Consider the following 24,993-nt stretch of genomic DNA (forward strand, 5'->3'; position numbering starts at 1 on the left):
TACAAGTTCTCGAGTCTGTGATCTTGATACTACAATGTTTACAACAGAAATTGTTACTCTGAGACGCAAATACATGACATAATATGTTTCACACCTTCCTGAGTTTCTGTGACCCTGATACTACAAGTTTGTTACAAGTTCTCGAGTCTGTGATCTTGATACTACAATTTTTACAACAGAAATTGTTACTCTGAGACGAAAATACATGACATAATATGTTTCACACCTTCCTGAGTTTCTGTGACCCTGATACTACAAGTTTGTTACAAGTTCTCGAGTCTGTGATCTTGATACTACAATCTTTACAACAGAAATTGTTACTCTGAGACGAAAATACATGACATAATATGTTTCACACCTTCCTGAGTTTCTGTGACCCTGATACTACAAGTTTGTTACAAGTTCTCGAGTCTGTGATCTTGATACTACAATTTTTACAACAGAAATTGTTACTCTGAGACGAAAATACATGACATAATATGTTTCACACCTTCCTGCGTTTCTGTGGCCCTGATACTACAAGTTTGTTACAAGTTCTCGAATCTGTGATCTTGATACTACAATTTTTACAACAGAAATTCCGAAAATACATGGGAAAAACCAAACCGTTCAAGCAAAACAAAAGAAGGTTCTATACTTGCATATAATGTTTTCCTAATACCAAACCGGAGAGGGGAGGGGTGCATTCTACCCTTAGCGAATATAACGCATTTGGGGAGGGGGGGGGGTACACATACTTTTAAGGAAATTCAGTCTACATCTAATAACTTAAGTGCGATGAATGAATGTCGCGTTTTACAAACACAAGGTATTAGGAGTACATAATGCGGAGGAAGATGTTTGGCAATACTTTAAACTGATTGGTTAGGAAATAAATAAAAAAACATCTCTGGTTGATGAGCTAAGAATTTCACTCGAGTATAACGAGGAAAGTAGTAAACAGTGGCAATCCACTTTTCCCATACCGCCACCGTCGCTCGAATGTAGTTGCAATTTCCTGTTTATCGGTTTTGTGGAGAGAGAGAGAGACTATCGATCGGATCGTGTTTGTTCAGCCGATAAATTAACGACTCTCTAAAATTTAAAACAAACAAATCCGCTGTTGCAATTGGCACAATTACAACCGGTGCACGCTTAATTAAAATCACTTGCAATTATAACGAAAATAATCCACCTGTTACGTAAAATATATTGTTCCAAATATGAACGCGCATGATGTAATTGCGCCATTATTTCTTTATTAATATTCTTTCCAAATGGCGAGGGAATGTTAATTAAATTTCACAGCACGGAATATTCATACAAATATTTTTAAATATCTTGAGTAGCGAACATTCCAGAAATCTCGATAGTCGATTAGTCATCGGCGATAAAGAACGAAGGCGGATGTGACGTAATTTCTCCGAGAAAGATGACGTGATTGTTCGAAAACATTCTGAAGCGCCCTTGAACAGTTGTTTGCTATTTAAGCAAGCCGAATTGTGTTTCGAGTCAGTTCCAACATCGGTGCGTGAGTGATAAATTGTAATTATTGCTATAAGTTAATCCATTTTAATATTTAATTTTTAATAAAAGACGTAATTAAATTGCCGTTACAGGTCAAGTCAAGTTTCCCTACAATTTTTTGTTCCTCTCAAAATTTTCTTCTAATCTTCCCTACTGCATCTTTCAATTTTCTATTTCCATTACCAAAATTCAATACCTTCCTTGAAAATTATTAGAACTTCCCTTGGAAAAGTGTCTGTAGTAGTACCTATTTGTTCATCACTCAATTAAATCTCCTCAAATTTTCCTCAGATTCATTTCGTTTCAAATTCTTTCCTACATTTCTTAGAGAAAGAACACAAAACAGTGATCCTACTTAATAACGTTGGCCCGAAATTTGCATCCTTTTATCAAGAGGTTAACGATAAAAAGAATGCAAAAAAAACCAGACGATAAGCTACTATCGCAATTTTTTTTTAGAAACAAATTTGCGACTTCCTTCCACCTCATAAAAGCGGCTAGAGATAAAGTCATTGCAATATCTAAATATGTTGTTATTTGTACGCGATACAATTGAAACATTTCCTTAACCAGATTCCGCAAAATAATTCGATTTTGGAAATTCTCTGCTGGTAAATGTTTCTCGAAATTTTGCTAGGGAAATTTTACGGAATGAAGTTCAGCGAAAGGTCTTGCTAGAAATCTTAAGAACATTTTTCGGTGTCAGAAACCTTTTAGAAAGTATTCAATTATTTAAATGTTTAAATAGAACATTTTTATTTTTAGGCAACGATGGCATTTTATACCTGGTTAAAAGTTAGTTAGTTTTCGTTTTATACCTCAGAAGACGAAAAATGGACATGGTCCTTCGAGCCAAATCAAAATTTGAGGTTTACGTTTGTAACTTCGTTATTAATATGCCAATTATCTTAGTCCCATTACCAACAAACAAATTCGCTCGACTGTAAATACATACGTTAATTCCGTTCGAGAGCATTTACATTTTAATCCGTTCTATTTACGTCGGCGATCGCTGAAAAATTCATTGAAGCAGAGCTTCTAACAATGTCAGTGTCAATGAAATGTTAATGGCCTAAATGAGAGTTAAATGGTAGAAATAAATCTTTGTTATCGAGAAGTGAAGGATGTAAAGAGTAAATTGACACTTGATTGCGTTAAATTGGCGTAGTTCATGTAATTCCCATTACGCTCGTAAATGCCGCGCACAATATCCGCGATTTGGATACGGCACGGTTCGATGACCAAATTGCCGCGCAATTTGTCGATTAGCTTCGTTTTGAGGCAATTAGAGAGGAATGTGTGGCGGTGCTCCGTCTTGCTTAAAAAATCGATACACGTACGCCCCACGCTTGTGTTCGAAACACAAACTACTCGAATTTCGCAGACGGTCCATTTGTTTATTTAATAAACAATTTCTCCTCCTTCAAACATTCTTTTGTATTTCGAAATTCCAAAGCGCTCGAGAATGTCAAGGTATCGTTTTTCTTTTTTGCAAGTTTGTGATCTTCCCACTTCCTCACATCACGCTCAAATCGTCAGATGATTAAAATGCACACCTTTCAACACGTAGTCAACCCACCTTCCTTTAGTCTGACGTGCTCGTATAAATCCCCTATTTGGCTCCCCTACTATTCCGGGGTGACGTAACTAATGAGGGACCTTGTTTGTGTTAAGGAGGAAACTTTTGATTACACATAAGTTAGATAATACGAGTGAAGAGGGGCCAAACGTATGCCATTTTAAAAAAATGACAAATTATGCATTTCAAATTTTACAAAGAAAAAAGCAAAGCGTTCAAGTAAAACAAAAAAGGCTCTGTGATTACATATGTTTTCCTAGTTCTTATTTGAAAACCCAATTTTCGAAAAACCGGTTTTCTTTGCAAAATCAAATGACCTTGAAAATATATAAACCTTACAAATTTTCCAAACGCAGGAACAGGATTTCGAAAAGGTGCTTTTCTAGTCGACTTCCTACGAGCACTTCTAACAGTTCCGAAAGAAAATTTACTTACTCCTAGGAGTTCTATAGGAACATTTCGGAGAGGATTTTAAGAAAAAAGGCGGTTTTGAAACAGGTTTCTAGAAAGAGACACCTTCCTGTTTTGTGAAGGAAGAAAAGTTCGAGCCAGTTTCTAAGAATCCTGAAAAAATGTTTCGTCAACTTTCAAACAAAACCAATTATCGAGACCTCGTTATGGAAAGTTTCCAGGACGTTATTTCTTGAGCTCCGCGTTTTTGCGTACCCTCATCTCGCGACTTCTGTTTTCATTACACGAGATCGTCTCGATCAAACTCGTAAATTCAGAATCGCTATCGCGCTTAACGTCGAGATATCTGCATATCATATAACTTTGGTATTTTACGAACGTGGGGATTACGACCTCAAAACGGAGCAGAACTCGTGTAGGAAATAAAAAATCAGCGATAAAAATGTATGGACGAGGTTCAATTCTCCGGTACCTCTTCCTTATTCGCTTGTAGATTAGATGGGATGTTTAATGGTCGCGCATTAAATTTTGCAGACTGCGTGCGAGAATTTTATTGACCTTTCGAAACGGATACTGATCAATTTATACGATCGCGTTACAATAAAGCAATGTACATGTACAGGGTGGTCAAATAAGAATGCGAGGTACTGTATCTGGGAACCTGGAAAATATTTTTAAGTTTAAGTTTCTGAAATGGCCGCTAGGGGGCGTAACTGCAATCTGGAAGCTAAAAAAGTGAATTTTTTGACGAGGCTTCTAGGGGTTGAACGTTTTGGGGGAGAATGTAGGGGAGGGGCCATTTAAAAGTGTTTAATAAATTAATAAAACCATCATGAAATTATCACACGGCTTGGGATTAAGATTTCTCCCACGAACTTTAAGAACACCTCCAGACCTTCCACTAACGCTTTGAGAGTACCTCTTCCCATACTCGCTGGCCTTTATCCAAGGGATGTTAAAATCGTTACTCACGTAAACAATTTCGGTTCAACACACTTTTGCGAGTTTGATAAAAATTGCCAGAGATCAGTCTGTATAATTCCCTCTAACTACAGTGGCGGTATTTTTATCTTGCGGAAGGCTGAAGATAACCGCTCTAAGCGGAACAAATTTCAATGAAACGAGATCGTTCCAGAGTGTATATCTTAAAATAGAGCTTTTGCCCTCAAAGGTAACATAATCGGATCGATTTGGCTCACGCCATTTGAATACCTACTGAAGTTTGCAACAGATACAACTGGTACATTGCGAGGGAGGGGGGGAATAAGTAGAAAAGTTTGTAGACGAGAAGCGTTTCACGTCAAATCGATAAAAAATTGTCTCCCCCTTTAGCCGAATTCGCCGCAATTTTACACTCACTTAATCTTTAATAAAACACTTGACGCCCTTCATTGCCAATTATCGGTTTTTCAAACTAAACGCGACACGAATTAGAAAAATTCGTAACGAGTTCTGGACGCAGCAAGGGCCGATCGTAATCGAGTTGCGTAACTCGTCTGCATTCAAAAAGGTTTTCTGTATAAGCTCTGTTTAGCGCTGTTATTAAAAACGGACGCTGTAACGTGTAGCGTAGATTTAATTTTTTGTTATACCCTGTACAGGGTGGCCAAATAAGGATGCGAGGTACTGAATCTGGGAACCTGTCCATCGTAAAGGCTTGCGGTAAACAAATTGTGGGGGGTATTCAAAGATTTCCGAACACCCTGTATCTTCGAAATGACTGAGCCGATTTTAACAAACTCGGGTTAATTGAAAAGAGTTATTCAAAGGGCTGTAACTTTTGATCTAGTAGTACAATCTTGGAACTGTTTGAAATTATGGATTCTACAGGCCAAACTCTATAAGAAAATGTTTTTTTCCGGTAGATCTCAGACAATTTTTTTTTCCGGCCTCAAAAAAAAGCAGTGTATTGCCTTCCTTTTTTACCAAAAATCGACTGCTCCAAAATTTTTCGGGAAAACACTTTTTCTCACTAATTTTGGTGCGTAGAATCCAAAACGATTCGTTCTTTTTCGATCAGGCCCCTCAATCAAAAGTTATGGACTAATTACAAATTTCGACAAAAAGTTCAAAGGGCTGTAACTTTTGATCTAGTAGTCCAATCTTGGAACTGTTTGAAATTATGGATTCTACGGGCCAAACTCTATAAGAAAATGTTTTTTTCCCGGTCGATCTCAGACAATTTTTTTTCCGGCCTCAAAAAAAGGTAGTGTATTACCTTCCTTTTTTACCAAAAATCGACTGCTCCAAAATTTCTCGGGAAAACACTTTTTCTCACTAATTTTGGTGCGTAGAATCCAAAACGATTCGTACTTTTTCGATCAGGCCCCTCAATCAAAAGTTATGGACTAATTACAAATTTCGACAAAAAGTTCAAAGGGCTGTAACTTTTGATCTAGTAGTCCAATCTTGGAACTGTTTGAAATTATGGATTCTACGGGCCAAACTCTATAAGAAAATGTTTTTTCCCGGTCGATCTCAGACAATTTTTCTTTCCGGCCTCAAAAAAAGGCAGTGTATTACCTTCCTTTTTTACCAAAAATCGACTGCTCCAAAATTTCTCGGGAAAACACTTTTTCTAACTAATTTTGGTGCGTAGAATCCAAAACGATTCGTACTTTTTCGATCAGGCCCCTCAATCAAAAGTTATGGACTAACAAATTTTGACAAAAAGTTCAAAGGGCTGTAACTTTTGATCTAGTAGTCCAATCTTAGAACTGTTTGAAATTATGGATTCTACGGGCCAAACTCTATAAGAAAATGTTTTTTTCCCGGTCGATCTCAGACAATTTTTTTTCCGGCCTCAAAAAAAGGCAGTGTATTACCTTCCTTTTTTACCAAAAATCGACTGCTCCAAAATTTCTCGGGAAAACACTTTTTCTCACTAATTTTGGTGCGTAGAATCCAAAACGATTCGTACTTTTTCGATCAGACCTCTCAATCAACAGTTATGGACTAAATACAAATTTCGACAGCTACTTTTTCATGAAAAGTTCCATCCCCCCCCTTCCCCCTCCGCCCCGTACTTTGATAAGAGGGCAGAAAGAAGAGCAGTCGGTAAAAACGGTTCCTTTCGTTGAGAACTTTAATTAAAATACAATGAGAGATAAAATTAATTTTTAAGTTGTCATCCACTGTCCGAAAGGGTGGTGGAGGCGAGGGGGGGGGGCGTGAAAATATTTTTTTAGAACAGAAAAATTAACTTTATGCTCCCAGAAAAAGGGCGTTACTTCCCGACTAGAATCAAACGAACCCCATCCGCTTACTATAAAATCGTCAGCCGATTGACCGAGACGGTGAAGGGTTCTAATCAACCCTTAAAAGACAAAAATACAATTTCATGCCCCCAGAAAAAGAGGTAACTTTCTGACTAGACTCTAGCGAACCCCATCTACTTACAATAAAATCTGCATCCGCCGGTCTCGTGGATGTAGAGTTTTAAGCAACCCTTAAAGATAAAAAAAAATAACCAAGTCCCCAGAAAAAGGGTGCCACTTTCTGAGTAGGCTCAAAGGAACCCCACCTAATTATAAGCCATCCACTCGCCGAGGGGAGTAGGGGATGTGAAATTATTTTTTGGTCTTTACCTTCAACCCTGAACCCTTAAAAAACAAAAAAATCATCACCTAGAAAGAGAAGACTAAACGTAAACAAAATCCGATCTACTTGCAATAAAATCGTCAACCCCTGATCGAGAGGATTATAGGTTCTAACCAACCCCTAAAGAATAGAGAAATTAATCTCAAGTCTCCAGAAGAAGGGGGAACTGACACTTTTTTTTGTTCTTTAAGATAATGAACCCTCTTCGACCACCGACTTAACTTGGTTGTTAGCGCATTTTTAAGGAATAAAAAAAGTTTGCCATTGTTTGCGTATTGTCCCCCGTCCGTCAGTCCGTCTGTTCGTTCGACTCGTTTTGAACTACTGTTAGGAGAATGGTCCTAGAGTCCTGCAATTTGTTACAATATCTTGAAGGTGTTCCAGACGGCCATCACGTTTTGTTGTGGGGGGGGGGGGGGGGGCCCCACGCCTTTAGTGACGGCGAGTAGAACCTTTGAAAATGGGGAGGGGAGGGGGGCACACGTTCCACCGTTTATGGTATTCTAATGAAAGATCTCATCGAATGCATTGGTTTGTATAACTTTCATGCACGACTCCTTTTTGAGATTAGTTGGTTACCCGTGGGGGGGGGGGGGAGGCTATAGAAATCTTTCACGGTATGCTCGCAGAAAAACGCGCACTTAAGACAGGTCCGCATTGCCGCTTTACTTGGGAGCCAATACTACTGTAGCGAATATTCCAGAAGTCCCGATAGACATCGAGGCCTCGGCGATTAAGAAGGAAGGCGAATGTGACGCAGTCTTTTGGAGAAATATGACGTGTTTTGTTCTGGAATGATCGAGAAAATTCGGAAGCACTCCAGAGTTTGCTATATAAGCAAATCCAATTGCGTGTCCGGACAGTTCCAATTTCAACGCCGAAGTAATAAATAATGAGAAATAATAACTGTTATAAATCAATCAGATTTGGTGATCTTCGATAATGGGAGTATTTGTACGCATAAGACATGGAATAGTATCCAAACCCGCACATACCGCAAAACTTGATAAATAACAGATTTCGCTATTATCAACCAATATACTTTAAGATTAATGGGAACGATGATTAAATTCCGTGTAGGTAACTCTCAACTTGTAATAACAAGAAAAAAATGTTACCGGCAAATTTATTGCACTCTCTAATATTACACTTGGCACCATCGGCGAGATTAAATCTTCAATCGGATTATGAGACTCTGAAAAAATAATTCAAATCGCCTTTAAACAAATTGGCGATTTTATTACGGACAGTTTGGCACGTAAAACCAAAGCAAGATTTGTTAAAGATAAACGTGCAATAAATAATAGGTAGGTTAGAGAAAAAAATTTCGAATCAGCCTCGGATTCGTTCAGTATAGTAGAAATGGCACCCAACGTGGAGACTTCTCTTCGAGGGGCAGTCAATTAGAACGTTATCACCGGATAGATTATGTTGAGTAGGTAATAAACCGAACCCACAAAAGTTGTTGAAACAGTGGAAATTATTAAGATATCGCCATTATAAATCTGGCCCCAATTTATATGCAAAATAAATTGCGTCGCTTTCCCAGTTTATAATTGGTGCTTAGGATTTACGATTATGTACGAAAATAGTCTCTCTAGGGCAACGGATGTTAAGTGCTCTGCAAATATACATAAACGTTTTTAAAGCTCGTATAACTCTCGAGATAATGGCGAAGAATTATGTGGGGAGATGAGTATGCTACGTTGGAAGTTGGAAGCGTGACGAGGCAAAGTTTATGGTCTAAATAATCCCTTACTCTCGTACTTAGTAGGACTTAATATGATTCACGACATTTGAATGTAAATCGCTTTCGGTAGCTGCGCCGCCTCGCCTCGCATAGCGCCTTAATAATGCGAAAATGTACCGTATCGACTGACAACAAATGTCTCGAGTCTTTCTTAGAAACTCATTTTTTTGGGAGTGGGTTTTCTTCTGTTTGTCCTAGAAATGTTGCTCCAGAAGACTCGCTCGCTCCACAAAACAACCTCCCCCCCCCCCTCCTCATTCAAATTACATTGGGTGTCAATACTCCGTGAAGAAGGTTTTCTTTAAAGCGAGTGTATGCTGGGTGTGAACTTCAGAGAATCGAGAACTTTTCCGTAAATAAATGAGCACAAAATTTTATTACAACAGCGCAAAAAAGCGCACAATTCGTGCTCAATTTCGGCGTAAAAACATCAATTGCACAAACATTCGTAATTCCCTGAAGTTGGAAGGGCTCACATAATTTTTGAAACAACTTTCTTATAAGGGCGCAAAATTTGACTCCAAAAGTTCCAAAAGCGCACAATTAGTGCTCAATTTCGACGTAAAAAAANTCGGCATAAATCAACCGCTCACCCGAAATTCTAAAGCGTGCTATACAGTTCTGATCACAAAACACATATTCCACGCTAATCCCGAGCGAGCCGAAGGCGAGATCGGGATAAATCCAACACTCGCCCAAAATTCTGAAGCATTATTCGGTTCCGGTCACAAAACACAAATGTCATTCCAATGCCGAGCGAGCCAAAGCCGAGATCGGCATAAATCAACCGCTCACCCGAAATTCTAGAGCGTGCTTATACAGTTCTGATCGCAAATCACAGATTTCATGCTAATGCCGAGCGAGCCGAAGGCGAGATCGGCATAGATCCAACACTAGCTCAAAATTCTGAAGCATTATTCGGTTCCGGTCACAAAACACAGATGTCATTCCAATGCCGAGCGAGCCAAAGCCGAGATCGGCATAAATCAACCGCTCACCCGAAATTCTAAAGCGTGCTATACAGTTCTGATCACAAAACACATATTCCACGCTAATACCGAGCGAGCCGAAGGCGAGATCGGGATAAATCCAACACTCGCCCAAAATTCTGAAGCATTATTCGGTTCCGGTCACAAAACACAAATGTCATTCCAATGCCGAGCGAGCCAAAGCCGAGATCGGCATAAATCAACCGCTCACCCGAAATTCTAGAGCGTGCTTATACAGTTCTGATCGCAAATCACAGATTTCATGCTAATGCCGAGCGAGCCGAAGGCGAGATCGGCATAGATCCAACACTGGCTCAAAATTCTGAAGCATTATTCGGTTCCGGTCAACAAAACACAGATTTCATACCAATGGCGAGCGAGCCGAAGGCGAGATCGGCAAAAATCACCCGCTCGCCCGAAATTCTACACCGTACTATACAATTCCGGTCACAAAACACAGATTTCATACCAATGCCGAGCGCACCGAAAGGGAGATCGGCATAAATCAACCGCTCGCTCGAAATTCTAGACCGTACTATACAGTTCCGGTCACAAAACCCAGAGTTTATACCAATGCCGAGCGAACCGAAAGCTAGATCGGCATAAATCAACCGCTCGCCCGAAATTCTAGACCGTACTATACAATTCCGGTCACAAAACACAGATTTCATACCAATGCCGAGCGAGCCGAAGGCGAGATCGGCAAAAATCAACCGCTCATCCGAAATTCTACACCGTACTATACAATTCCGGTCACAAAACACAGATTTCATACCAATTCCAAGCGAGCCGAAGGCGCGATCGGCAAAAATCAACCGCTTGCCCGAAATTCTAGACCGTACTATACAATTCCAATCACAAAACGCAGATTTCATACCAATGCCGAGCGAGCCGAAGGCGAGATCGGCAAAAATCACCCGCTCGCCCGAAATTCTACACCGTACTATACAATTCCGGTCACAAAACACAGATTTCATACCAATGCCGAGCGAGCCGAAGGCGAGATCGGCAAAAATCAACCGCTCATCCGAAATTCTACACCGTACTATACAATTCCGGTCACAAAACACAGATTTCATACCAATGCCAAGCGAGCCGAAGGCGAGATCGGCAAAAATCACCCGCTCGCCCGAAATTCTACACCGTACTATACAATTCCGGTCACAAAACACAGATTTCATACCAATGCCGAGCGCACCGAAAGGGAGATCGGCATAAATCAACCGCTCGCTCGAAATTCTAGACCGTACTATACAGTTCCGGTCACAAAACCCAGAGTTTATACCAATGCCGAGCGAACCGAAAGCTAGATCGGCATAAATCAACCGCTCGCCCGAAATTCTAGACCGTACTATACAATTCCGGTTACAAAACACAGATTTCATACCAATGGCGAGCGAGCCGAAGGCGAGATCGGCAAAAATCACCCGCTCGCCCGAAATTCTACACCGTACTATACAATTCCGGTCACAAAACACAGATTTCATACCAATGCCGAGCGCACCGAAAGGGAGATCGGCATAAATCAACCGCTCGCTCGAAATTCTAGACCGTACTATACAGTTCCGGTCACAAAACCCAGAGTTTATACCAATGCCGAGCGAACCGAAACCTAGATCGGCATAAATCAACCGCTCGCCCGAAATTCTAGACCGTACTATACAATTCCGGTCACAAAAGACAGATTTCATACTAATGGCGAGCGAGCCGAAGGCGAGATCGGAAAAATCAACCGCTCGCACAAAATTCTAGACAGTGCTATACCGTTCCGGTCACAAAACACAGATTTCATACTAATGCCGAGCGAGCCGAAGGCGAGATCGGCAAAAATCCACCGCTCGCACGAAATTCTAGAGCGTGCTATACGGTTCCGGTCACAAAATCCAGATTTCATACAAATGTCGAGCGAGCCGAAGGTGAGATCGGCATAAATAAACCGCTCACCGGAAACTCTGGAGCGCTATACGTTTTTTTAAATATAGAAGTTATTAGGTTCGTGACGTGACGTGAGCCACATTTTTTATTAACGAACGAAATTTTCGAGTGATTGCCCATTCAAATGCGACTACGTTACTTCACTGTAGACAATAAATGAATTATTAGTAATAAAAACAAACAAAGTAAAAAAAAAGAGCGTAAATTCCCAACAATGTCTTGCCCGGCCCGCGCTATTTACAAGAAAACGTATAAAAAAATCTCGTGTTTGTCGGGGTACAACAAAGAATGAATAGTAAATGGCGGGTTATATACGATATTTTTGAAGCATTTTTGCCTAGAAAAGATATCAGTTTCAGAGGACGATTTATTGAGGTTTAACTGCACGTGTATAAGCCAGACGAATTGGGGTGTGCTGGTTATTTCTTTTGTGAGTTTCGGTAAACTTTCGTAATTTTATATTTGAGTGTCACTTAATTTATAAACAGCGTGTCCCATTTATCTTGAGGCAGTTGGATTATTGGGCAAACTAGCGCGGATATCAAAAAATGATTTTCATATTAATGATGCTATGCACATTTTCAAATAATTACTGTCCCTTAAGGGCCAAGTGTCGAGCATTTTTTTAAAGCGCGACTTTTGTGTTTGGGCTAGGAAGCTGGTCTGTCAAGAATTTGACACTTTTTTTCCTTAAATTAAAGTAGTACACGCTAGTGCTCGTCCCTTTGTCAAATATACTTTTACTTTAACTTCGATTTCAACACGGACGACCTATACTCTGTCACGGTCGTTGCACGTCTCTCTCTATGCTGTAACCGTTGAATGAAATATTTACTCAATGAGATTCTGTAGACATTTTGGGGATTCCTTGGTTCGGGATTCTTTTTAAAACTCGAGAACCCTTAGATATTCTATATACATTTTTCTGGGTTAATAATTAATTACCCTTACTTTTGTTTCAAAACATTTGCATCGTGGGAATTACCTCAGTCCCTTTTACTAAGTGGAGAGATATTTTACGTCCGGTATTCTGGAACGTGGAGGCTTTTTAAGAAAGTTTTGTGGGGAACTTCCGGCGGATACCATTTAGAATTTCGCGCACAAACAAAATTACTATTGATCGTCCGTACGGCAGCCGCCTTACATATCGTAAGCCATCAATTCTTTCGTCGGATGTGACATGCAAGCCGCCGAGCCATCATCCGCCAGCGGGGAATACCAATAAAGATATTTTTAAGTGGCGAAATTTTTCTTCATAAAAAAGGCCTCAACGTCCCCCAAAAAAAGGCGCAATTGCCCCGTACGTAAAGATGTCAGCGGCAAAGAAACGAGAAATGCACATAAAAACGATGTTTATCAACAAATTCGTAGTCGGCTGCCAAGAATTTTGCGGCACCACAAATCGGTGGTATATAAATTATACCCGGGGAACCTATTCTTTTTTTAATCATTCCCGCATAAAAAATCTTAACCTATCACAATAAATCTTTTGGATTTCCCCGGTATAATTTTCAATTTGGATTCTTGCAAGCACTTACCTTTGCGAAATCTATTTTTAAGGTGCAGCATCCTGAGTAAATATCGGCACCGTGCAGCGTGTCCTTGGCTCTTACGGCCGCTTCGACATTGTCGAACGTGTTTGCGTTAAGGAAAAGGGACGTGAGAAATTGTTTATATTTTAATAATTTGTTACTAAAGGATATTCTACCATCGCCTGTACCCCGTTCTTCTTGAAGATGACTATTCTAAGGACGTTCCCGCTAGGCTGGCAGATTGTGTGAAGAACCTCCTGTAACAAAAGAAAGGGGGTGGTTAGCAGAGTCGCACTGCTTTACTAAGGGCTACCAGGGTTTATATAATCATTGTCATTAGTTCACTTTCATTGGATCATTAAGAAACAGCCAATAGAAGCAGGGCAGTTTCGATTCAACATTTCATCAACTCAAAAATGGAAAAAATGAACAACATTTGAATATTGATTTCTTGGTATTTTAAATCAAAATTGCACTATTTTTTAATTTTCAATTTTTGAGTTAATGGTTTTGATTTGCTAGGAGGGTACGTTTCTGTTTTGTGTTCAATTTAAGGGCGGAAACTGCAGAGGAGGGGGTCTCGTCCGTCTAGGTTGAAATAATACCGACGAGAGCGAGCCACCCAATAGTTGAAAATGTACGTGCTGTAAACTTAATTTAGGTTTAGCATTAGAAGTTTGTTGTAATTTATTTATTTATGACTTGCGGAACACTTTGTCAAATTTTATTTGATTTAACATTTTATTCAGACGCCAGGGTTTCTTTTTGTCCCGGGATCCAGTTGTACCCTGAGACTGCAAATTTTGACATCACCAATAGATATGTCTCGTGTCGACGTTCCACTTGCCTTTTATGAGTACCCTCCTCCGATACTTCTTTTTCAAGATATTCGCTTCGCCTTCGCCAATAGATATGTCTCGTCCAGACGACCCATTTTGCCTTTGAGAGTCCTTTCCTCCGACAAACCGTTTTCGAGATAACCGCTCTTCAAAGTTTTGACATCTCCAATGGATATGTTTCTTCCAGACGTCCCAATCACTTTTTGTGAGTACCCTCCTCCGACAATCTGTTATTCAGATGTAAGGATCGTAGAAATAAATTCCTTGCATTAGAGTAACATGAAGGTTTAAAACCAAACCAGCCCCACTCCTCCCCCCCGCTCCAAAACCCCACTTTTGAGGAGGAGCCAGAAAGAAAGGCGGTAGTTGGTAGAAAATAAGAAAACCATTCCTTTTTTGAGACCACGAAAAAATAAAATTAATTTCTCCCCCCCCCCCCCCGCGGTCACCCACCAATCTCAAAAATCGCACGGGAACATTAAAATTTCTACAAACCAATTGATTTCGATTAAACCTTTCATTAGAATACCATTAAGGGTAAAAAGTGTGCTCATCACCCCCCCCCCCCCCACCAGATTTTCAAAAGTTTTACTTGGCATGGGTAATGAAAAATATGAGACCAAAATTGGTCGTCGTAGGTAAAAGTTATGCACGTTTACTTTCAAAAACAGCATCTCAGGAAATAATTCATGCCCCCCCTCCCCCCTTCCATCAAAAGACAGCGCAATATAAGCTACCTATTTTTTTCGAGATATTCGCTCTTAAAGTTTTTACAAGGTCCTTTAAAACCCTTTGCGAGGTTTAAGGATCTCTAAAAGTTGTCGCCAAGTAAATAGTGACAATAGCGGTAAACATTTTCAAAGGCTACGAAAAGGACCTTTAAGTTTTAACAACCACTGACAACCTTTAGAAGGTTTTCAACCATCTTCAAGAACCTCTCATTGGTTTATTGAGTCTTTAAAAAACCTTCGAAAGTCCTTAAGAAGCTTTAAATATACTTTCTTCCAGGGAATTTTGAAAAACCTTTCAGACCTTGACTCCTTTCAAAAAAGGGTCTTAATCAAAAGTGCCATTAGAGCCTGGATGGAGAGGATGGATTTCCGAAAGAGTCTTCCAGAATCTTTGTCTTCGAGTTTCTTGGACCTTTAAAGCAATTTATTGATCCTTAAGGCTCTCTAAAAGTTTTTCAAGAACCTTTAATAGACACTTGGTCATTAAGGGTGTTTCCAAACCCCTCTAAATATTTTAAAGTTTTAAGTCTTCTTCAAGACCCCTTTGAAAGTAGGTACTTTACTACGATTTCGAGATTTGAGGAATTATAACCTAACGAGATAAGGGGTCGAGGAGGGGGGAGTGGATGGTGGAAATTAATTCATTTCGTTGAGACCTTAAGAGTACACCACCCTTCCCCCGATCTCAAGTGGCAGAAAAGAGCGATGGTACGTAGAAAACAATTTCTTTCCTTTAATTAATCAGAATACCATGGAGGATAAAACCAAAGTTTAATCCCCCCTCCCCCCTCATCCCGGTATCAAGTCACCACGATCTTTATTTTTCCCGAAGTAGCAAAGAAGGGCGGTGGTTGGTAGCAAACAATTCCTTCCGTTGAGACCTTTCACTACAGCGCCATAAAAAACAAAACCAAATTTTAACCCCCACCCCCCTCACCCATCCATCTCGAGAGGCAGAAAGGGGCGGTGGTTCGTATAAAACAAATCCTTTCATTGAAACATCGATTGAAACCACAAATCACAAAACCAATTTTTCCCCCCCCCCCCCCCCGGATTTCACAAGAAAAACAGTGGTTCATAGAAAACAATTCCTTTCATTGAGACCTTTAAATAGTTCATTAGAATACAAATGAATCATAAAATCAATTTTCAACCACTCCTCCCCCCCACCCCCACCCTCACCCTTCGCCCCACATCCTTAACGCTATTCACAAGTAGCAGACAAAAGCGGTGATTCGTAGAAAACAATTCCTTTCGATGAGACTTTTGAGTAGAGTACCATAAAGCACCAAACCAATTATTAACCACCCTTCCCCCTCTGTCACTCTGAGTTTAAAAGACAGAAAAAAGCGGTGGTTCGTAGAGAAAAAAATCTTTCCGTTGAGACCTTTTACTTGAGTACCATAAAAGACAAAACCAATTTTTTAACCACATCCCCCCCCCCCCCCATCTTAAGTGGCAGAAAAGAGCGGTGGTTCGTAGAAAACAAATCATTTCGTTGAGACCTTTAATTAATGGATAAGAATGAACGGTAGACCCTATGCCCCCCCCCCCCCCCAGTACACAGTAATTGTACCGTTTAAGAGCTATTAAAAGCCTATCCAAACTTTAAAAGCCTCTCTAAGGACCTCCTTCACGAGACCTTGACAAACCTCAAGTTTATTAAAGAACCATTAAGGCTCTTTAAAAGTATGAACGGTCTCCAAGTGCATATATATGTCTTTAAGAGTCGCCGACGGTTCCTACGGCCCTACAAAAGTCTGCAAGAATATATCAAAAAATTTTTAGCCTTCAGAAGCCTTTAACGATCCCTATGGGTGACTTCCAAAATTATTCAAGAAACTTCAAGAGTGACCGCGGTTTCACGACCCCCCCTCCTCCAACATCCAAGAGTAGACTAAAAGCTTCTCTTTCTCTTGATGTCGGTCTGTCTGTCGGTCCGCCCGTACTTCCATTTCCGGCTAAACTACTGGACCGATTGGAACCAAATGTGGTATATCCAGAAAAGGGAGAACCAAAAAGCTTTTGGGCAGAATCGCACATGCGCAGGTGGTATCAGTGCTAGCAACAGGACTTTTTTTAAATCAAATTGAAGCGGATCGTACGTACCAAAATGCAAATAATGCGATGGGATTTATTTGGATCAGCTTCAGTGCGCCAGGCGGTAGGTTTTTTTCAGAAAGGCCCACACTCGGTTTGAAAAACAAGACAAATTAGTGTAGGTGAACCCAAATTCTTAAAAGAAACCCATTTATTATTTTCGCTGTGAGTTATGGTGTATAAAGAAATACTATTTACAATAAATCAGGGTGAGATCCGCACAACATTTACTAAGTTGTTGACATTAAATGGAATTTAAACAATAAATCTCCCGGGCAAAAAATAGAAATATATATAATTCAAAATGTCTTTTTTTTACAAATTTTTCTCCCCGTTTATTTTTGGTTTTCTGCAAATTGTTCACAATTATTATGGGTTTGAATAATTTTTTGAGTTTGTCAGTTTTTCCATTATTGAGGAAACTTTGGTCATTTTTAATCGAGACATTGATTTATTTAATCGTGACTAATTAGGGCGAATTTTATCGTGCCAACACATTAAATTTTAATTGCAGAAAAGAGTTCAAAGCTATTCAACAGTGTTTTATAGCGATAATTAAATTGATTGCTTAATTAATTTAATGCGTAGAAGTCGACGAGTACTCGTTTGAAGGTGGCAATAGTTATGCTCAAAGACTCCCCAAAACTTTTCAAGACTCCTCTCTTACAGAGGGAAAGAGTTTACTCTTTTGGATTCTTGGCAGCTCTTTTTTCTTCAAAAGTCAAAAAATATCCATAAAAGCTTCGAAAGGGGTCAAGGTCCTCTTCAATTCTCCTCAAGCAGGATTTAAGAACATTCGAAGGCTAAATCTGGAACATTTGGGCAGTTTTTTAAGGTTCTTAGAGATTCGGGTATTAAAGCCACAAAACTTCGAAACATTTCAATTTATGAACACACATTTTCAAAAATTGTGTTCGATAGAGCATATTTTGGTTTAAAAACGTATGAAATTGTGTTCAAAAAGTGCAATTTTCCATCAAAAAATAAATAATTTAAAATTTCAACTAAACCTCTTGAAATTTCAATAAAGAAGAAACACATTAGCAACTTTCATACAAAACTTAAAAAAATTTCAATTAATGAGCACAAATTTTCAAAAATTGTGTTCAAAAGAGTCATATTTTGGTTCAAAAACGTATGAAATGAAATTGTGTTCAAAAGAGTCATACTTTGGTTCAAAACCGTATGAAATTGTGTTCAAAAAGTGCAATCAAAAAATAAATAATTTAAAATTTCAACTAAACCTCTTGAAATTTCAATAAAGAAGAAACACATTAGCAACTTTCATACAAAACTTAAAAAAATTTCAATTAATGAACACAAATTTTCAAAAATTGTGTTCAAAAGAGTCATATTTTGGTTCAAAAACGTATGAAATTGTGTTCAAAAAGTGCAATTTTCGATCAAAAAATGAATAATTTAAAATTTCAACTAAACCTCTTGAAATTTCAATAAAGAAGAAACACATTAGCAATTTTCATACAAAACTTAAAAAAATTTCAATTAATGAACACAAATTTTCAAAAATTGTGTTCAAAAGAGTCATATTTTGGTTCAAAAACGTATGAAATTGTGTTCAAAAAGTGCAATTTTCGATCAAAAAATAAATAATTTAAAATTTCAACTAAACCTCTTGAAATTTCAATAAAGAAGAAACACATTAGCAACTTTCATACAAAACTTAAAAAAATTTCAATTAATGAACACAAATTTTCAAAAACTGTGTTCAAAAGAGTCATATTTTGGTTCAAAAACGTATGAAATTGTGTTCAAAAAGTGCATTTTCGATCAAAAAATGAATAATTTACAATTTCAACTAAACCTCTTGAAATTTCAATAAAGAAGAAACACATTAGCAATTTTCATACAAAACTTAAAAAAATTTCAATTAATGAACACAAATTTTCAAAAATTGTGTTCAAAAGAGTCATATTTTGGTTCAAAAACGTATGAAATGAAATTGTGTTCAAAAGAGTCATACTTTGGTTCAAAACCGTATGAAATTGTGTTCAAAAAGTGCAATCAAAAAATAAATAATTTAAAATTTCAACTAAACCTCTTGAAATTTCAATAAAGAAGAAACACATTAGCAATTTTCATACAAAACTTAAAAAAATTTCAATTAATGAACACAAATTTTCAAAAATTGTGTTCAAAAGAGTCATATTTTGGTTCAAAAACGTATGAAATTGTGTTCAAAAAGTGCAATTTTCGATCAAAAAATAAATAATTTAAAATTTCAACTAAACCTCTTGAAATTTCAATAAAGAAGAAACACATTAGCAATTTTCATACAAAACTTAAAAAAATTTCAATTAATGAACACAAATTTTCAAAAATTGTGTTCAAAAGAGTCATATTTTGGTTCAAAAACGTATGAAATTGTGTTCAAAAAGTGCAATTTTCGATCAAAAAATAAATAATTTAAAATTTCAACTAAACCTCTTGAAATTTCAATAAAGAAGAAACACATTAGCAATTTTCATACAAAACTTAAAAAAATTTCAATTAATGAACACAAATTTTCAAAAATTGTGTTCAAAAGAGTCATATTTTGGTTCAAAAACGTATGAAATTGTGTTCAAAAAGTGCAATTTTCGATCAAAAAATAAATAATTTAAAATTTCAACTAAACCTCTTGAAATTTCAATAAAGAAGAAACACATTAGCAATTTTCATACAAAACTTAAAAAAATTTCAATTAATGAACACAAATTTTCAAAAATTGTGTTCAAAAGAGTCATATTTTGGTTCAAAAACGTATGAAATTGTGTTCAAAAAGTGCAATTTTCGATCAAAAAATGAATAATTTAAAATTTCAACTAAACCTCTTGAAATTTCAATAAAGAAGAAACACATTAGCAATTTTCATACAAAACTTAAAAAATTTCAATTAATGAACACAAATTTTCAAAAATTGTGTTCAAAAGAGTCATATTTTGGTTCAAAAACGTATGAAATTGTGTTCAAAAAGTGCAATTTTCGATCAAAAAATAAATAATTTACAATTTCAACTAAACCCCTTGAAATTTCAATAAACAAGAAACAAATTAGCAATTTTGATACAAAACCTCGAAACATTTCAATTTATGGACACAACTTTTCAAAAATTGTGTTCAAAAGAGTCATACTTTGGATCAAAAAGGCATGAAATTATGTTCAAAAAGTAGTTTTTTTCAATTAAAAAATGAACAGTTCAAAATTTCAATCAAACCTCTTGAAATTTCAAAAAATAGAAACTCTCAATGAAGGAATATAAAGAACCAACGTTTGTAATAGAAAGCGATAGAGTGAGTGCAAGATAGAGACAATCATATAAGAATACGCAAAAATAAAAGAAATGTCGATAGGTGGAATACATGACTAGACGTGTGCGAGAGAAAGCGATAGAAAAATAGGAAAACGTAAGTGCGACAGAGATGGGAGAAGAAAAAGTCACATGGAATAGGAAACAGCACATGTGTGAAAGAAGCGACGAAAGATAGAAACGAGGATAGAAATATGCAAGGAGTAAGAGAGATGGTGACTCTGTGATAAAAAGGGATAGAGAAGTAGGAACACGTAAGTGCAAGAGAGAGAGGGGGGGGAGGGGGGGGGGAAGAAAAGGTCGCATTGAATAGGGAACAGCACGTGTGTGAAAGAAAGGGACGAGAGATAAAAATACACAAGAGTGCGGGCCAGAAATCGGTAAAAAGAGACGCGTATAGCAAAAGAAAGAGAGCGAAATAGGATGATGCAAGAGGAAAGGAGATGGCGATAGGGAGGTATATAAAACTAGGCAGAAAACGACAAATACATAAGTGTAAGAGAGATAAGACATGAAAACGATAAAAAAAAGTGTGACAATTTGGCCATTATTTTCAAAAAAGCAAATGAGCCGTCACAAAAACATAACAGCAGACACAAAATGCAATTGATAGACGGCAAACAAACGTCTGCACGCACGTCGGCCAATTTAATTAAGAAATTTCGCAATTATTTTCAAACGAGTGACGTAAATAATTCGATTGTCTCGTCGGGCAACCATTAAAATGTTTTAACAATGACAGGCCGAAATGAAACGCGCGCGACAATGTTTCGATTCGCGTGCGTAATGTAGCGTAACGTTTGTGAAGAATGTCCGAAGCAGGTGTCACCGGTAATAAAACATGACAGAAATCTCTAAACACGTCCAAGAACTTAAATAAATCCACGTCGAGAATGTGATCCTAAAGCACCGACTTCCGCGCATTAATTGAACATTAATTGCGAATCTTGGCCGCCGCACGATACATTCGATATCGGGATTTTGCATCCGAAACCTAAACTAGAACTCTATATAATAAAACAACAGGAACCAGAAATAGCAATAGCAGGAGTGCCACAAGGTGTAACACGGGGGCCGCTTTTATTTCTTGCGAACATGCATATTTCGTGGCGGTGGTTATAAAACACCTCTTTCACAGACATTTCAACAGTCAGGACCGTATTCGGTAACCACTAGCTCACACACAAAATCGAAAAAATTGAAGAAAAATTCAAAATCCGTCGACGGGCTCCCGTTACAGTGCACACGGTTTTGACTCCAGTTTATGTTAAAGGAATATAAATTGATTCAAACGGAACACCTTGTATATTTTAATCTAAAAAGATAGCATATACCATTCTCACTGAAAAAATTCAAAAATTTCATTCAATACTGATTTAAAGATTCTAAAAATTTTTTTTTTTAATTTGTTAGAAATGTTTTTGCATTTTTTTATGATGCATTAGAACCTTTTGATATTTTAATAAATCTTTTTGTAATCGTTTAAATCTTTTTTAAATTTGTTTCAATCACTTGAATCTTTTGCAAAATAAACACGAGGGGTCAGATAAAAAGATATTTAACCTAACCTAACTTTTTTTTAATGGAACATCGTGTAAATTATAATCTAAAAAAGATAAAAAAAAAATTCATTAATTTTTTTGTATGTTTTGAAGCATTCTCTGAAGCATTTAAACCTTTTGTTATTTTGTTCAACCTTTTATAAATTTTAATCACTTCAATCTTTTTCAAAATGTATATACGGGGTCAGGTAAAAAAGATATTCGATATGACCTTTTAAATATAACGCCCAATATTGATTCAAAAAATTGAAAAATCTGTTCTGTATTTTTTTAAATCATTTGAATGCTTTCGTCATCCTTTCTGATTTTTTTGAATCAAAATAAACCTACGGGGTCAGGTAAAAAATTATTGAACCTAACCTAACTTTTTTAAATGGACCACCATGTTTATTTTAATCTACAAAGATAGCATATTAAAGATAGCGATATTTAAATAATATAACAATTCAAAAATTCAAAAATCTGATAGTAATTTTGGTTAAATCTTTTTATAACCTTTTTTGAATCACTTGAATGATTTTCAAAATAAATACACAGGGTCAGGTAAAAAAGTTATTGGACCTAACCTAATTTATTTTTAACAGAACTCTGAATATTTTAATAAAAAGCTAGCATATTAAATTATCTTTTCAAACATAAAACACTAGAAAATTCAAAAATTTCAATATCAATTCAAAGTTTCAAAAGGGATTTAAAAAAATTGGAGAATTCAAAAATGTGTTAAAAATGTTTTGTATTCTTTTGAACAATTCTAACCTTTTGTTAAATCTTTTGGAATTTTTCTTAATCAATTTTCACAATATACAGGGTCAGATAAAAAAGTTATTGGACCTAACCTATTTTTTCTTAATAGTATCTAAAAAGATAGCATATTAAATCTTCTTTTAAAAAATGACTGAAAAAATTGAAGTTTCTTATAATAATTCACTCAAAAAAAAATTAAAAAAATTCAGGGTGTGGTAAAAAACCTTTTTTTTAATGGAACACCATGTATATTTTAAATTTAAAAAATGGCATATTACGTTCTCTTTTCAAAAATAACAAAACATTTTATTCAACATTGATTCAAAAAGAGATCCAAAAATGATTTTTTTTAATTTCAAAAAATCTGTTAGAAATTTTGTTATTTTTATCTTTTTGTAATCAACGGTTCCATACAAACGTTAGCGTAAATGCATGCAATTTCTACGGCGGGTCCCTCTAACAAACGCAAGCAAAATGCAGGCACAAGCATCGCACTGCGCATGCGCATAACCCAACTCAAAATGGCCGGCCCGTGTGGCGCAGCTCAGTTGAAGCTGGACTGCAGTATTAAGGGTCCCTGGTTCGAATCCGAGTTCGGGCATGGATTTTTGCATGCATAGTGGGTTGGGTTGGTAGAGCAGCCTAGGCTGAAACCCCACCCCCTCAAAAATAAAGGCAAAAATAAAAAGTAAAAAAAATATAACCGAAATTTCTACAGTAGGTCTCTCCAAAATGCAAAACGCAAAATTCTATCTTTCTACTATCTTTTTTAGAATAAAATACACAGGGTGTTCCATTTAACAATTAGGTTAGGTCCAAAAACGTTTTTACCTGAGGTTGAAAAAAAGATTAATTTTAATTAAAAAATCTGTTGACATTGTTTGAATTTTACACGTACACGTTGAATATTTGAATCTTAAAGATCAACATATCAAATACTCTTCAAAATGATACTGAAAAAATTCAAAAATTTCAATATTAATTCAAAAAGTACCACAAAAGATTTGAACATTTTAAAAAATTCAAAAATCGCATTCAGAAAATCCCAAAAAAATTTTTAAATTGAAAAATGTGTTAAGATTTTTTTGTATTTGTTTGAATTACTTTATACTATCCCTGGTTGTGTTGTTTTTGAAGGAAATTTAATGCTTTAATCTACACAGTAAAATATAATGTTCCCTTAAGCAAAAAATGAGGTTAGGTCCAGTAACTTCTTTCCCTAACCCCGTATATCAACTTATTTTGAAAACATTTGTCTAATTTATTTAATTTTCGCCCCACATCCCTCGAGCAAATGTGTCCAAATTTTGATTTTACCGTCTTTAATTGTAAGGGTCAGTATTAAAGTGGTTCTTCGAGCCGAATAAAAATTGTTGCAATAACAAATTTTGATTGATACTCCACTTAGTAAAACAAAAGAAAAATAATTGCAGACAGATGGCCGGCACACATAAATGTCGACAGGATTAGTAGATAAGCTGCGCACACAATGGCTTTGTCTGGAGCAGCTTACCATAATCTCGCTACGTCATTTTGTTCTTATTGGAACAGACTAGCGAATGTCATGAATAGGACTTTAAAGCATGAAAACGCCCGTTGCGAAATGGGGCAAGTAATACCTACCAATGGAATGCAACTGAAATCGATACAAACTTTCGAGTTGGAGCACGTAACCGGAGTCGAGCACTACAAAACGCCCCTAAGGCCCAAATATAAACCGAACCTCATCAATCACTTGAGACAGTACGACTACTTCTCGATTATTCTGTTTTAAATCCGCTGCCGCCACGACTGTACCACTCGTGCGGATTAAACACTAAAGCGCACACGACGATTTTAATTACAACCTGGCATTTCGACAGCCACAAGAGGACGCCCGCTTCAAATAATGAGGGATGCATCCAGAGTTCGGTTACCAGTTGATGTCAATTAAACCCTGATTTGCAATTTAAATTATTCGCCCGATTCCGGCGAGGATTTACCTTGTTTTAATAACGCCCGCGCCAATAAAGTAAGAATGGGACACTTACCACGGTTATGGGGTACATTGGATTAATTATCGTGAATAAGAGGACATGATTCGGTTTAGAATCGTCCGGTCTCTTTCTCCGAGGTTCTTCGCCGCCGCCGCCGCCACCGCCGCCATATCCAACTGAATGTGTCTGAAATTGAAAGTAAATTGTTAGACATTCAAACTTAAAAAAGAACGCACAAATTGATGAAACTGTTAACAAATAGTTACACGAATCGTCATGTAAGTGATTTGAGGATAAGGACATGTGAGATCATGATCACGTTACTGGTAAAGGCGCAACACACAACGAATGCAATTTGAATTTAAAATTACCCAATTGCATTTCAATATTAACAGTTTAAAATATACTACAAAGGCATAAATAGATGTCAGT

The 24,993-nt window shown here is 37.1% G+C and overlaps 1 protein-coding gene across 1 annotated transcript in view; it reads right to left on the reverse strand.

The window, feature by feature from the left end:
* The window catches only part of LOC116180735 (heterogeneous nuclear ribonucleoprotein L-like), a 124,082-nt gene that overhangs the window by 92,133 nt on the left and 6,956 nt on the right, over positions 1 to 24,993 (reverse strand). The window contains exons 2-4 of the mRNA XM_031500853.1: positions 24,616 to 24,747; positions 13,474 to 13,559; positions 13,309 to 13,405 (exon numbers count right to left, since the gene is read on the reverse strand). Coding sequence (XP_031356713.1) covers positions 13,309 to 13,405; positions 13,474 to 13,559; positions 24,616 to 24,747 — 315 coding nt within the window. The remainder of the gene's footprint in view (positions 1 to 13,308; positions 13,406 to 13,473; positions 13,560 to 24,615; positions 24,748 to 24,993) is intronic.

This window comes from Photinus pyralis, unplaced genomic scaffold (genome assembly GCF_008802855.1).
Source record: "Photinus pyralis isolate 1611_PpyrPB1 unplaced genomic scaffold, Ppyr1.3 Ppyr1.4_LG9, whole genome shotgun sequence".
NCBI lineage: Eukaryota > Metazoa > Arthropoda > Insecta > Coleoptera > Lampyridae > Photinus > Photinus pyralis.